General features: G+C 36.7%; 3 protein-coding genes across 6 annotated transcripts; all 3 read left to right on the top strand.

Moving 5' to 3' along the window:
* The first annotated feature begins 162 nt into the window (after positions 1-162).
* Positions 163-4,642, top strand: LOC7490908 (neutral/alkaline invertase 3, chloroplastic). The gene is made up of 7 exons (XM_002311922.4): positions 163-349; positions 1,019-1,855; positions 1,967-2,132; positions 2,224-2,435; positions 2,997-3,490; positions 3,580-3,628; positions 3,965-4,642. Exons 2-7 carry the CDS (start codon positions 1,112-1,114, stop codon positions 4,289-4,291), a joined length of 1,992 nt encoding a protein of 663 aa, XP_002311958.2. The 5' UTR covers positions 163-349; positions 1,019-1,111; the 3' UTR covers positions 4,292-4,642.
* Positions 4,643-6,982: 2,340 nt separating this feature from the next.
* LOC7490907 (serine/threonine-protein kinase D6PKL1) lies at positions 6,983-9,698 on the top strand. The gene is made up of 2 exons (XM_002311921.3): positions 6,983-7,692; positions 8,719-9,698. The coding sequence occupies exons 1-2, from the start codon at positions 6,998-7,000 to the stop codon at positions 9,515-9,517; spliced, it is 1,494 nt and encodes a 497-aa protein (XP_002311957.2). The 5' UTR covers positions 6,983-6,997; the 3' UTR covers positions 9,518-9,698.
* Positions 9,699-10,531: 833 nt separating this feature from the next.
* Positions 10,532-14,249, top strand: LOC7494893 (IQ domain-containing protein IQM3). Of its 4 annotated transcripts, XM_024607221.2 has the most exons (9): positions 10,669-11,374; positions 11,453-11,570; positions 11,687-11,752; positions 11,853-11,941; positions 12,394-12,481; positions 12,793-12,939; positions 13,027-13,119; positions 13,324-13,425; positions 13,622-14,249. In XM_024607221.2, the coding sequence occupies exons 1-9, from the start codon at positions 11,208-11,210 to the stop codon at positions 14,096-14,098; spliced, it is 1,347 nt and encodes a 448-aa protein (XP_024462989.1). In that variant the 5' UTR covers positions 10,669-11,207; the 3' UTR covers positions 14,099-14,249. The 4 variants fall into 4 exon arrangements, 1 of the variants encoding a protein (XP_024462989.1); XR_008059802.1 differs by having other exon boundaries at positions 10,532-11,566; positions 11,687-11,941; positions 12,394-13,145; positions 13,324-13,761; XR_008059801.1 differs by having other exon boundaries at positions 10,545-11,566; positions 11,687-11,941; positions 12,394-13,425; positions 13,618-13,760.
* Positions 14,250-14,407: the final 158 nt, after the last annotated feature.

The raw sequence follows: 14,407 nt of genomic DNA, 5'->3' as shown, positions 1-14,407 counted from the left end.
TTGAAATTTGAGAATTAAAAGTAGAAAAAAAATAGGCCCACAACTCCTTTTTTTTCTTTAAGAATAATTATTAATTCTTTAAAATAACAAGAAAAGAAGAAGAAGAATAAATCAACCAACTAAATAACAGCCAAAAAAAGGAAACGTAAGTTGAATAACTACATGATTTTCTCATTCGTACTCGGGTTTATGCATACAACATAAACATTAAACAACCACCAAAGAATCGACAGTCATTGTTTTTTTTTTTCTCTAGTTTCTTTTTGAAGCCAAGAGAGATATTACTACAACATTAAAAAAATCAAAAACCTCTCTTGCTAATTATATCAGCAGCTCCAAATTTTTATTGGTAAGCACTTGTTTAGTGATTGTTTTTATATGTTTTGCTATCTGGGTTTGGGCTGTACGCTGTTCTCTTACTTGTTTTTTGCATTTCTGGATCATAAACTGATATAAAGGCAAGGACCCATTAAAGTTTTAAGCTTGTTTTGTTGGTTGTTGAGATGGATTACATCTAAAGATTGATCATTTTGTGTGAATTCTGTTCAAGTTTGAAACTTTATGTGATTTATTTGGAGATGACGTTGTTTGAGTTATTGATAAGGTAGAATTGTGGTTTTTTGTTGGATTTTAGAGAGGTTTCTTGTGATTTTGTTATTGAAAAGGACGAATGGGATGCCTGAAAGGACTCTTTTTTTTTTTTTTGCGTGGTTGGTTCATGAGAAAACTTGGGAAAGAAACAAGATAATGAAACTTTCCCTGGAACGCTCTGTCTGAGTTTCAAAATGAGAAAAAGAAAGGGTATAGTTAGGCTGAGCTTGGCTTAAATTTGTAGGATGGTTACAAGTTCTATATATTCTCGGTTACTGAGGATAAGGTAATGCAATTTAAAGTTCAAGTCTTTTACTTTGTATGTTGCATATGGTTTGATAATTTTGATGCTAGTTTCGAATTGATGATTTCCGAAATTATAACTTTTGCATCACCAGAGCACTTTCTAACTTTGTTTTTTGTCTAGGCATCTTGAGTTAAAGCTGGGTTCTCAGACTCATTTTGATCGAAGTGATTTTGAGTCTAGTGAGCATCAATTTATTTGATAAGCATATTGTTGATGGCGACTTCGGATGCAGTTCTGCAAGTTTTGTCTGGGGCTGGTCCTCGCAGTTTCAGTTCTGACCTTTGTTTTAACAATTTAGATTTGGCATTCCGTTCTAAGCATATAAAATATGTAAAGAAAAGGGCCTCAAGGCATATGAAAATGCTCGAGTGTTCGAGTGTTCAGCAGAATTGTATAGGAAAACATTGGTTTAAGAGATCAGGTGACGGTGATCTGTCTGTGAATGCAACGATCAAGAGACTGCAGCTTCTGAGGTGCAAATGCCAGAAGGCAGAAAGAGTTAGTGGTGTAACTACAGAAGGAGGAAATGGAACATGGTTTGTAGATAGTGCAAAGACGTTAAACCTGAATGGGGCGGTGAACACACCGGGTGTATTGGAGCTTGGGGACACTCAACAGTTGATGCGGGAAAAGGAGGTTTTGACATCTAATGGTTCAGCAAATAAGGAAGAGGAGAGTTTGGCAACTAATGGTGCTGTAGGAACAGGTAGAGATGCCTCTCGCAAGGTTAGTGTAGACCCTACTGAGGAAGAAGCATGGGAGCTACTGCGGGATTCTGTAGTTCATTATTGTGGCAGTCCAATTGGAACGATTGCTGCCAATGATCCCACCAGTTCCAGTGTGTTGAATTATGACCAGGTCTTCATTAGAGACTTCATACCTTCTGGTATTGCTTTTCTTTTGAAGGGAGAATATGATATTGTCCGGAACTTCCTCCTTCATACGCTTCAGTTGCAGGTAATTTAATCGTTGATTATGCTGGACTTTTTTGTTGAAGGAACGAATGTTTAAAAATACTTCCTCTTTTGTTTGTTATCTGATTTGCTACAATGACTTCTTATATTGCAGAGTTGGGAGAAAACAATGGACTGTCACAGTCCTGGACAGGGATTAATGCCTGCTAGTTTCAAGGTGCGCACTTTTCCTTTGGATGGTGATGATTCTGCAACAGAGGAGGTATTGGATCCTGACTTTGGAGAGGCAGCAATTGGCCGTGTTGCACCAGTTGATTCTGGTAATTAAATTTCAGGTCAAGAAGTTTCCATTCATGATAAAGTGTTTGACTGCTAACGTTGATGATATCTTCTTTATCATGCCAATATTAGGATTATGGTGGATTATCTTGTTACGTGCATATGGGAAATGCTCTGGTGATCTCTCAGTTCAGGAGAGGATCGATGTGCAAACTGGAATTAAGATGATTCTGAGGTTATGTCTTGCTGATGGTTTTGACATGTTCCCAACATTGTTGGTGACAGATGGTTCTTGCATGATAGATCGCAGAATGGGAATTCATGGGCACCCTCTAGAAATCCAGGTAATTCATTTTTTAGTGGTTTTAGATAATTTAGAAGCATTTCCAAAATTGAAATACCCAGCCAATCCATGCAGCAAGGGAGATTCAATTGAAGAAGGATGTCCTCGTGGGAAATTTGGATGTTGCCCTTTTTTTTGTCAGATGATTGTACAATTAAATGTCTTGAACCAATTCTGCGATTATGAAATTAGGATATGTTGATGGCACCAATATGCCCAGAATCAGGTTAAGAGTTTGTAGGATTTAGGCTAGTTGAGGCCAGCGTCTGTAGGATTTGGGTTGGTTGAAGCTGCTATTTGGTAAGGCTGTTGGCTTAAATGCTTTTTCTGGCTGTAGTTTCAAAGTGCACAAGATGGATTAGCTGTATATTCATGAGTGGTTAAAGGTGGTTGGTTTCAGTTAAATAGGTTGAAATCACTTAGCTCTAATGGATGCTTAGTATAATATTCTGCCAAAGCATCTTTCTGCCAGATTTTGGTCATATCAGACTGACCAGGATGCTGAGATTTGGAAATGGTTTTTGCAATTAATTTTCTGATAGAATGTATTTTTCTCTTGCAGGCACTCTTTTATTCCGCCTTACTTTGTGCAAAGGAGATGCTCGCCCCAGAGGATGGATCAGCTGATCTCTTACGAGCTTTGAACAATCGTCTAGTAGCTCTGTCGTTCCATATCAGAGAGTATTACTGGATCGATTTAAGAAAATTAAATGAAATTTACCGTTACAAGACTGAAGAGTACTCTTATGATGCAGTTAATAAGTTCAACATTTACCCAGATCAGGTTTCTCCTTGGTTGGTGGAATGGATGCCCAACCAAGGAGGCTACCTTATTGGAAACTTGCAACCAGCTCATATGGATTTCCGATTCTTTTCTCTTGGAAACATATGGTCTGTTGTAAGTGGTCTTGCAACAAGAGATCAGTCAAATGCGATATTGGATCTCATTGAAGCCAAGTGGTCAGATTTGGTAGCAGACATGCCATTGAAGATTTGCTATCCAGCTCTTGAAGGTCAGGAGTGGCAAATTATCACTGGAAGTGATCCTAAGAACACGTAATGATGCTATCTTATTAAACTCGATCACATCTTTTTCACTCTCTCTTGATTTTCATCCAGTCATGAATTTGTTGTGTTTGATGCAGGCCTTGGTCTTACCACAATGCAGGTTCCTGGCCAACTCTTCTGTGGCAGGTTAGTGATGATGGTATCCTTTGCTAATCTTTGTACTAGTAAATTTTTTAGTGAAAAGTAAGAATTAATCAGAGAAGAAAAAAAAATCGGTAAAAAGACAGAAATAAACAGCAACATTGGTAATTTGAGTTTTGGTGCACTATTCTTGCTGGTAGACTCGTAAGAATGCTTGATTGATACTTCTATCTGATGATTCATGTCTGCAGCTGATCAATTAGGCATATACCAGTGCCATACCCATGTCTGTTTGTTATGTATGGCTCTTTCTTTTTATCAGAGTCCATTTTACGTCCTGAGTATTAATAGATTTTTTTACATTCATAATGCTTCTCTCAGCTGACAGTTGCATGCATAAAGATGAATAGACCAGAAATAGCAGCAAGAGCAGTCGATATTGCTGAGAAACGCATATCAAGAGACAAATGGCCTGAATATTATGACACCAAAAAGGCAAGGTTCATTGGAAAACAAGCACGCCTGTTCCAGACATGGTCCATTGCTGGATACCTTGTGGCTAAGCTCTTGCTTGCAGACCCAAGTGCAGCCAGGATGCTCGTAACTGATGAAGATCCTGAGCTTGTCAATGCCTTCTCCTGCATGATCAGTTCTAATCCAAGGAGAAAGCGTGGTCAGAAGAATTCGAAAAAGCCATTCATAGTATGAATTACCGAGCTGTCTCTGCAAAATCGGGGTATTGTTCTCTTGATTCGAGAACTAATCATCCAGGTGCCTGCTAGTAATTATACTGAATTTGCTTTTACAAAGTTCAGTAAAAGTAATCAATCTAATTCATTTGTATGAATAAGGTGAAATTTCAATCCCACCTTATTTATGTATGGATAGTATTGATCTGTAAAAACCATGTAAATAAAGATGGAGTTGTTAGAGGATGATACCTGGAACATCCTTGATGTGGATGAACTCTGGTGATTCAATTTGCTTAACTTCTACAGTAATTTTGTTTTCTTGAGAAACTGAAAGACAATCAGAAACACATATTGAAGTTTAATTGTATCTTTGAAGTCCAGCATTTCCTTTCCTAATATGTGAAGATGATCTAGGGCAGTACGTGTTATCTTCTCATAAAATTGTTAGCCAAGCAGCGCATATATTGTAAGTTATTCTGCTTATCCTGCTGGAACTGAGCTAGAAAATCTATAAAGCTGAAACCTTATAATCAATAACTATGATCAGCAGCACATATATTGTGAGGATGAAATGCAGGAATGCTGTATCTCAAGCGAGTGAAGCGAAGTTTATCCATGCATGGAGAAGGCAAATCTATTGTGGGCAAACCGCGAGGCAAAATGATCAGCAGAAGGCAAACAATAAGACGAATAGGCAAGATATCGTCTGAATAATTGTTTGATGCCAAACATATAGCAAAGCTGATCTGGGTCTTCATCATGCATTAAGGAGTGAAAATGTCATAGTTACGGGCTCATTATACTGTCAACCACGTCCAAAGTTCAAGCAGCAGGAGGAGCCTGCTTGGGAATCATATTTTCCACTCCTGTTGAGCAATGATAACTGCTAACATTGAAATTTGACTTTCATAGTGTGTTGAATGATTATACATGGTGGACCAAGACTATAGAAACAGTTCTTCTGGCTACTCTGAATAATTACATCTCGCAATCTCCTGAAACGCTGAAACATCAATTCGAATTAGTTTTCTGAGTACCTTTAATCTATAAGAAAAATGGACAAACTATCCTTATCAGTGAGCTTTTCTGCCAACACCCAAGTCTTTCTTGCAAAAATCACATCATGATAAACCATCATCATCCTAGACTAGAGGAGTGATGCAAACATCTTAAGATGGCCATGTCTTTTGGGGTACAAGACACAGACTATGAGACGTAAACTAGCATGCTGACATTCAAACAAATAGAAAAGGATAAAATTAACATTGAGACAATGATAAAAGTCCAAATTTGAGATTGAATTAGCCTCTTTCTTTTTTTTTTCAAGATGTAAAATCAGTCATCATATGTCCTTGATGCCTAATAAAAAAATTTAGATTTCGTTTGCTATTGTAATAGCTTTCTTTTTAAAGAATTTCATATATTTAAACAATATTTTTTTTTTAAAAAAATCATTTTTAATATCGTCAAAATAAACTAAAACACAAAAAATAAAAAAGAAATTTAAAAACAATTTCAAACACAAAAACAAATGTACCTTTAATTTTTTGTCTGGTATATTTAGCTAAAAGCATTTATTTGTCCTGCACGTTAAAGATGGAAAAGATACAGTTAATAAATCAAGTATTAAATTAATCACAAGCATGTAAATGTTCTATTATTTTCTTAATATTTTAACATGTAAATGTTGACCAGTGACATTTTCTAGCATATTATATAGTTAAATCTGTCTCTCTCCCACATCAAAGGGAGGTTGATCACATACTTCTTTCCTGCCTTAAGAAATAGGATATTCACTGTAGATCCCACAAATTTATTTTGACAAATAAAAAATGGCAACATAAGTTCAAAACACTCAAACATATTATTAGCTTATCAGTTGAAAGAGATTTACTAAATTTCTTAATTTTTTAAGATTTGAATCTTGGGATCGATATTTATGAAAATTTATTAAGTTTATCTAAATAAAATTCTAGATCGCTCTTAAAATCATATGAAAAAGGAATTTAATCACAATTAATTACGTAAGCTAGTTTAAAAATACCTCTTATATTGAATCAAATAAATAAATAATTTCAATCAAAAGGGAAATGCTAGATCAACTTTACGAGAGTCAAAAGAGGTTTTAGTTTCTCTTATTATCCTCATGTCCTAACATAAACAGATCAGGCCTGGTTTAGTTACAATTATAGTAGGAATCATTATAATTCAAGTATGTAATTACTCAAACAATAGTGTAAAAGAGAAAAATGTTATCATTAGCCAAATATATATATATATATATAATGCTTATAATATTCCAATAAAATTGCAAATCGGCATATTTTGCCCTAAAAGGCTGTTAAGTTCCATCGAAGACTGCCAAATACAATGTTGTCTTTTCTTTTATTGTGTCTAATGGCCACAAAGAGATAATGTCATTGAAAAGAATGTTTAATTTTGTATAGTTGTAAACAGAATGTATTTTTATTATTGTTTTTCTTTGGTAAGAATTTATTTATTTATTTATTTGAGAGATGGTAAGAATTTATCCTCATTATTTAAACATGATAAAAAAAATATAAAAAATTGTTTTAAATTAATTTCATGTTAGTGATTTCAATGCATTTGATTTATTAAATACATAGACTATGATTAATAAAATATATAAATCACATAAGCAGAGTTTGGAATCCAGCTATAGTAACCCTACATGGACCCATCCCTTTTCTAAAGAAGCCACATGGCCCAACCCCATCTTGCCGGCCCGTACTTCCCTCCTCCGTTCCCTTTAAAATCTCAACTCCCTCTCCGCACCCTCATTCCAAAACCCCAGTTGTCCAATCCACTCCCGGCCACCATTCTTTCCGCCACCGCCATGGAGCCAGTTGTGGAAGATCTAACCGATGATCTAGATAATCTTAGTTTAGCTTCCACCACCACCACCACCACTGCTGCCGAGACACGACACAGCACAGGTTCAGGGTCCGAAACCACATGGACTACCTCAACCTCGAGCCTCGTGTCAAACTCCTGCAAGCCCCATCATCCGCCTCAATGTGATCAGTGTTGGCATGCAATCCAACGTGACAACTGCGATAACTCACCCCTAACCCTAGCTGATTTACGCTTTGTCCACAAATTAGGAAGTGGTGACATAGGGAGTGTGTATCTTGTAGAGCTCAAGGAAGGCAACGGGTGCCTTTTTGCTGCCAAAGTCATGGACAAAAAAGAAATGGCCACTAGGAATAAAGATAGTAGGGCTAGAATTGAGAGGGAAATATTAGAAATGTTGGAGCATCCATTTTTGCCTACATTGTATGCCACATTGGACTCGCCCAGGCGGTCTTGTTTGTTAACGGAGTTTTGTCCTGGCGGTGACCTCCATGTCCTCCGGCAACAGCAACCTGAGAGACGTTTCGGCGAAGCTGCCATCCGGTATGTACACACACACACACATACATACATATAACTGCACGTATAATGTACGCACGCGTACATCAATAAAATTAATGTCATATAATCTGATGAGTGGTTGCGTTTGCATAAAAGAAACAAATTCGTGAATGATGAGAAATGCTGGATGATCATGGGCGGGGCTAGGTTTAACGGTTGTTAAGGCTGTTCATTGCGTGTAGGGTCAATGGGTAAATCCATGTGACATTCGGGTGCAGCCATTGATTTGGTGTGGACCATGGAACTTTTGGTGGGTGTCTCGTGCATTCTATCATAACAGAGAAGGCATGGCATCATGCTCTTCATAAAAAGGAGGAAATATCTGCCTGACATCCCTCAATCTATGGCATGTTCTAGTACAATATTTTTCAGCTTCTTTGTCTAATCTGAGAGTCCCGAGATATCATTTCAAGAATCAAATTGATAGCTTTCCCCCCCATTTCTTGCTCTTCTTTAATTTTTCTGTCAATTCGTCGCTTTCCCTTTTTTTAGTCTAATGTCTTCTTCTTCAAATTTTATACCTTCTTATTCATTTTTAATTATTATATTAGATTTAATTTTTCTCACCTCCATCATTTCTTCAAATAGCCGACTACTTGGTTTAGCAGTAAGAATTCACAATTATTAAACCTCACTTTTCCGGTTAAACTGAAAACTAACTGGGACCATGTTTTGAAAAAGATATTTGAGAGTTGTACCCGGTCAACTTAGCTAACAATTAAAATACAAGTTTAATTTTTTAAAATAATATTGTTTTAACCCTAAAAATTAAAACTACATCGTTTTTATTACTATGGTAAAAATTATGATTTTTCACTAAATTTTATGTTCAACAACGTTATAGGCATGGATGAGGCAATTTATGTCTTGTAAAGTTGTTCCATTAAAAGAAAAACAAATTATGTAGTTAATTCTGGACCAAAATAACATGATATATCGTGGGAATAATCTTTATAATTAGTTGAATAATTCTTTGTATAAATCATAATTTATTCTGGTTGCTATTAGGTTCTATGCGTCAGAGGTTGTGGCTGCTCTTGAATACTTGCACATGATGGGAATAGTCTACCGTGACCTCAAGCCTGAAAATGTTCTTGTAAGATCAGACGGTCACATAATGCTTACAGATTTTGATCTCTCCTTGAAGGACGATAACTCACCGTCAACAGCTCAGATTATCTCCGATCAAAACCAGCCAACCACAGCTTCATCAACAAGAGACTACCCTTCTGATACATCTCAATTTGCCACATCATCATGTATTCTACCCAGTTGTATTGTGCCAGCTGTCTCTTGCTTCCACCATAGGAGAAAACGCAAGAAGAAACTCCATCAACGCGGGACCCTCGAGATAGTAGCAGAGCCAATAGACGTCCGATCCATGTCGTTTGTTGGGACCCATGAGTACTTGGCACCGGAGATTGTGTCCGGCGAGGGACACGGCAACGCAGTGGATTGGTGGACCTTAGGCATATTCATGTTTGAAATGTTCTACGGCGTTACACCATTCAAAGGGATGGACCATGAGTTAACCCTAGCAAACATTGTGGCTCGAGCCCTTGAATTCCCCAAGGAACCCTCAATTCCAGTCCTCGCGAAGGACTTGATCACCCAACTTCTCATCAAAGATCCCGTAAGACGACTGGGTTCTACCATGGGAGCTACAGCCATCAAACACCATCAGTTTTTTGACGGGATAAACTGGGCACTGCTAAGGTGTAGAACACCACCTTATATTCCTCGACCGGTCACTTATAAAAACCTTGTTGTGGCAGAACATGGGAATAATTCTATAGAGTATTATTAGCAAGAAGAAGAAACATTCTTTATTTTTTTCTTCTTTTAATTCCATTTCTTGGGAGAAGTGAGAAATCAAATTTAATGAAACTAATTCTTAGGTCTCCTACAGATGTAATTGTTGTTCAGATTGTTTGCATGTAAGCTTTTGAAGAAAGCATGGCGCCTTGGATACCACATTTCCCACTCGATCCCTTTTGTTTTATTTCCTTTTATTGGAATTATTATGTTGATTTTGAACAAATCCTTGGACAAGTGGGGCCTTCCTGGGCATCTACTTAGCTGTATTGTGACATGAAAAAACTATTTACTTTAGAATACAAATTGGATATATGGAGGATATATAATAATCATATTTTATAAAAATTTAAATCAGGATTAATTTATTTAATTCACAACTTAAATTTTAAAATAAGAGAATTTTAAGACAGTAGTAACAGTTACTTTTTTTAATATTTTTTTATTTAAAAATACATTAAAATAATTTTTTAAAATTTATTTTTAACACGTGGATATTAAAACGATTTAAAAATATGAAAAAAATATTGTTTTATAAAATGATCACTATGGTAAAAATTCTAATATTTAATATCGATAAATTTTAAATATATTCATGATAAAAGTTGATTTTTTATTTATTAAAATATCTGCTATAGCCACATTTTAAATCCTTTTATTCCATTTATCATTTCTTAAAACTATTTCGTGCTTGTTATCTTAATAAATATTTCTATATTTGGCTAAAATAGAGCTTTTCGTGGTTATTTTTGGCTATTTCTTAAATGTTCACGTTAAAGAAAAATACAAATGACATTGCAATTTCTTTTTTTAACCCTCTCTTGTTCCTTTTTAATTTTTAGTGGCAATTTTTTTCATTTTTTAAAACAATTGCAGCTAATATTTAAATAAAAACAAGAGAGGGTCAAATTAAAAAAAAAAAAGAAAAAAGAAGAAGCTAGAAGGTTCATCTGGTTTTATGGGCTAGAAGGCACTAGTTCTGCTTCCATGATCCGTTTCGTCCAGGATCGTGACACCCTCTAGCTTTGTCAACCATTTCATTTAAGTCTTGAAATTTTAATATTTTTAAATATATCCTCAAATTGAAGACTTACCAAGAAATTGTTCATTATGTTTTTATATGAACTTACATGTTTTTCGATCAATCAAATCATAAATACTTCGCGGTTACATGGTATTTGTAGCTGAGCCAGCTTTTGTATATGGAACCAACATAAATGCATGATGTACGAGGACTGGTTGTGCACCTACCAGTCTGTTTTCCCTTTTATCTCTAAGATGACTTTTTATGATTTTATTTTCCATCCTTTTTTCGTACAAGTATATTTATAGTGGCAGGCTGGCAGCTAGGACTATCCCTGCCATCTTCAAGTGGAGAGGGAAAAAAAATCAATCAAACGAGGGAGCAAGCACTTTGACATTACAATTTGCAGTGCCAGCTGACATGACTCCTGGTGGAAACAGTGTAGACCCACTTTCTTTCAAGTTTCCTCCAAAACGTGGTTCCTTTTCAGCGCATTAATGGCTCATTCAGGGCTAAAGACATAAGGTTTCTAAAGCAAGCACAGTATATAGGCAGGGCTGATGTAGAAATTTTTGTTGAGGTGCTGAAGCAGAATAGTGGCTATGATCCCTCGAAATCTCACTTTCTGATGTTAATTTCTTGATCTACACAAATTGAAATGGCACTTTCTGTAGATCGCTATCGTTCTGGATTGACCGAAAAGGATCGTTCTGAAAGAAGCAAGAGATTTGAATCAGCAGCAGCTGTGAAGTTGCAGAAAGTTTACAGGAGTTATCGTACCCGTCGCAGGTTAGCGGATTCTGCGGTGGTTGCTGAAGAGCTCTGGTACGTGCCCCTCATGTTCTTGTATAGATAATACAACATGTGGAACTCTGTCTTTTCTAATCTGATGTGAATGTGAAGGTGGCGAGCTTTAGATTATGCAAGGCTAAATCACAGCACAGTTTCCTTCTTCAGTTTTGATAAACCTGAAACAGCAGCATCGCGGTGGAGTAGGATCAGCTTGATGCTTCAAAGGTGTGTTGTTTAAGTTCTTGCTGCTTTAGAACACTGAATAAAGTATTGCTTAGTGTCAAGAACAAAATTCTGATGTAATAAGAAGACTGATATATCATGCAACTTTCCACTTTTTGACAGGTCGGAAAAGGTTTAGGCAAAGATGCCAAGGCACAAAAATTAGCTTTCCAGCATTGGATTGAAGCTGTAAGCCTATATTGGGCTGCAGCTGTTTGATTATGTTTGATCCTTTTCTTCAAGTGCTAGTTTTGCTACTTCTTTTTTGTTTATATATGTTGTGATGTAGATTGATCCGAGGCATCGGTATGGCCATAATTTGAATTTGTACCATGAAGAGTGGTCTAAAACAGATGCATTGCAGCCATTTTTCTACTGGTACGAGTAGGGGTCTCAACCAATTTGATCATCTTTTGATCTTTCTCAGTTGACACTTGGAAGACGGGGCATGACATTTGTTCCATAAGTTTCTCTTCTATCCATGCTCTTAATTTTTTTTGCATAGGTGCATTTGGCTTAGATGCAACGTGCCTCAAAAACAATAAAGGAAAAATAAAAAACCAGAACTTTGGAATCTAGTTCTTGCTAGATGGACTAGTATCTGTAAATGCCACTGAAAAGTTCGAAAGTCAGAATCTAATCCTGCTCCTTTCCTTCTCCACAAACTGCATGTGTAATTATGAAATATTGCCAAGGTTTTGAAGCACCATTTCGGTTGTGATCGGAAGCACAATGGGATCCCCACTTCCTGTTATGAGCATTCTGCATTGTTCAGGGAAATTTTGCTCTTTGCTGTTACTAAAATGCTGTATCTTTCTGCTTGGTTTCAGGCTGGATATTGGAGATGGTAAAGAAATTGATCTCAAAGACTGTCCAAGAACAAGACTTTGCCAAGAATGCATTCAGTATCTAGGACCGGTATGTTCCTGAGCATAGAAACTCAGAACTCATTATCAGAATGTTGTGTTTCCATAGCAATTCAGCTGTCTACTGTATTGCATACATCAGCTCATGATAAATTTGCATGATCAATTTAAGGATATCATGAAATGTATGTTGACATTTGCCATAGCCTTGTATTCAGAAAGTAGATTACCGCTTCAAATTACAGAAAAGAAAGAAAGAACAAAAGCTTTTGATCTCTATTATAATTGAACCTTTTAATACTAGCAAAAACAAGCTTTCATGACTTGTTCTCACACACCTGTCACGATTTTCCCTGAAATAAGCAAGAGAGAGAACTGTATGAATACATCATTGCTGAAGGAACAGTGGTGCACAAACAAAATGGCAACCTCCTAGATACAAATCAAGGATTGGAAGGTTCAAAATGGATATTCGTGATGAGCACCTGCAGAAAACTAAATGCTGGAGAGGTAAGGATCATTCTGGACATTAGACCAATTAATTAGCAAATTTTCATCCATCTATACGACTAATAATGTCTTTTCTTAAACATTCAGAAAAAGAAAGGAGCATTTCATCACTCGAGCTTCCTTGCTGGAGGGACTACTCTGGCTGCTGGGAGACTAACAGCAGAAAATGGAAAGCTCAGGGTAAGAATGCCATGATCCATGTGAAGGTAGGTAGCATAGCTTATAGAAGGCAATTAAGCCTGGAATACTGAAACAAATGACTGCAGTATGAGAGAAATGTGCATTTTGGTTTGGTATTAAATAGAGAGTTGGACAATGGATAAGCGGTTGCTTTGACTATATGCATCTCTTGCTTCTGAATCTTAAATTTTCATTGTCTTTCAGTCTATATCAGCATATAGTGGGCATTACCGTCCAACTAACCAGAACCTTGGCGGCTTCTTGGCCTTCCTCGAAGAAAATGGGATCAACCTCAATGAAATTCGGGTACGCAACTCAATGCCATGATACTTCACAAACCTGCCACCCAATGTGCCGTTTTTGCATAAAAATATCTGGTTATGATGGAGCCTTTCCAGCTTTGGCCTATCTGGTTTTGCCAACTTCTATTCTTATTCTTTAGTAATCACTTGATATGGTGCTTCTACTTGGTCATTGTTCCATCTGGTATTGCTCTAGGCAGGTTCTTACACCAGAAGATAGTGAAAGCTGTGAATCAAGGGAATTGTCTCAAGACAGAAGTAAATTTGGTTGGTCAATGGATTCGAAGCCGTCTAAACTTCATGCTTCGAGTAAAATTAACAATTACCAACCTTCTGAATCATCCATGTCTTCACAAGCCACAAGAACATGCAGTTACAAGAGGATGTTGTCGGCCAATATCCAGAACACAAAAGCAAATGTACCAAAGAAGGAAATATTGCAGAGGATCAAATCCAAGAACGAAGCTAGCTCATACCAATTAGGGCACCAACTGTCTTTGAAATGGTCAACTGGAGCTGGTCCGAGAATCGGGTGTGTTGCAGACTATCCTCTGAAACTAAGGGAGCAAGCTCTCACGTTTGTTTACCTCTCATCCAGTGATGATCTGCGCAAGCCATCTGCTTCTGAACTTCCAGGTTGCCTGCTCTCTATAATAGATCTTTGTAGGATGATGTAACAGAGATTCATCAACTATCCTTTCAAAAGTCAGCATTCCCGATGACTTCGCTTTCTATTCCTGTAATCCCTTTGTTGTTGAAGTTTGAACTGAAGTCATTGCTGAATGCTGATGAGCTATAACTAATGTTATAATGTCCTTTCTTTTATAATGTCCTTTCTTTTCATCTAGAGCGAGTGGACACGATAAAATTATCAAATACATTGTTGTCAAGAAGCAAAGTAGACGTTGCATCATCAAATACCGTCCCATCCGCATTCCTTTCCGCGTTTATTAGATGAAGTATCAGTCAAATTTTTTCACATTTTG

Source organism: Populus trichocarpa, chromosome 8 (genome assembly GCF_000002775.5).
Source record: "Populus trichocarpa isolate Nisqually-1 chromosome 8, P.trichocarpa_v4.1, whole genome shotgun sequence".
In the NCBI taxonomy this organism is placed as follows: domain Eukaryota; kingdom Viridiplantae; phylum Streptophyta; class Magnoliopsida; order Malpighiales; family Salicaceae; genus Populus; species Populus trichocarpa.
Note: the sequence above shows the minus strand (reverse complement) of the source record. Positions and strands in the feature narration are given on the sequence as shown.

Bases quoted from the DNA above. Each gene is read 5' to 3' on its own strand.
- LOC7490908 (XM_002311922.4), top strand. From the start codon at position 1,112: ATGGCGACTTCGGATGCAGTTCTGCAAGTTTTGTCTGGGGCTGGTCCT. The intron at 2,436-2,996 runs GTAATTCATTTT...TTTCTCTTGCAG, and splicing joins GGCACCCTCTAGAAATCCAG to GCACTCTTTTATTCCGCCTT. The intron at 3,629-3,964 runs GTTAGTGATGAT...TGCTTCTCTCAG, and splicing joins GGCCAACTCTTCTGTGGCAG to CTGACAGTTGCATGCATAAA.
- LOC7490907 (XM_002311921.3), top strand. From the start codon at position 6,998: ATGGCCCAACCCCATCTTGCCGGCCCGTACTTCCCTCCTCCGTTCCCT. The intron at 7,693-8,718 runs GTATGTACACAC...GGTTGCTATTAG, and splicing joins TTCGGCGAAGCTGCCATCCG to GTTCTATGCGTCAGAGGTTG.
- LOC7494893 (XM_024607221.2), top strand. From the start codon at position 11,208: ATGGCACTTTCTGTAGATCGCTATCGTTCTGGATTGACCGAAAAGGAT. The intron at 12,940-13,026 runs GTAAGGATCATT...TTAAACATTCAG, and splicing joins GAAAACTAAATGCTGGAGAG to AAAAAGAAAGGAGCATTTCA. The intron at 13,426-13,621 runs GTACGCAACTCA...TGCTCTAGGCAG, and splicing joins TCAACCTCAATGAAATTCGG to GTTCTTACACCAGAAGATAG.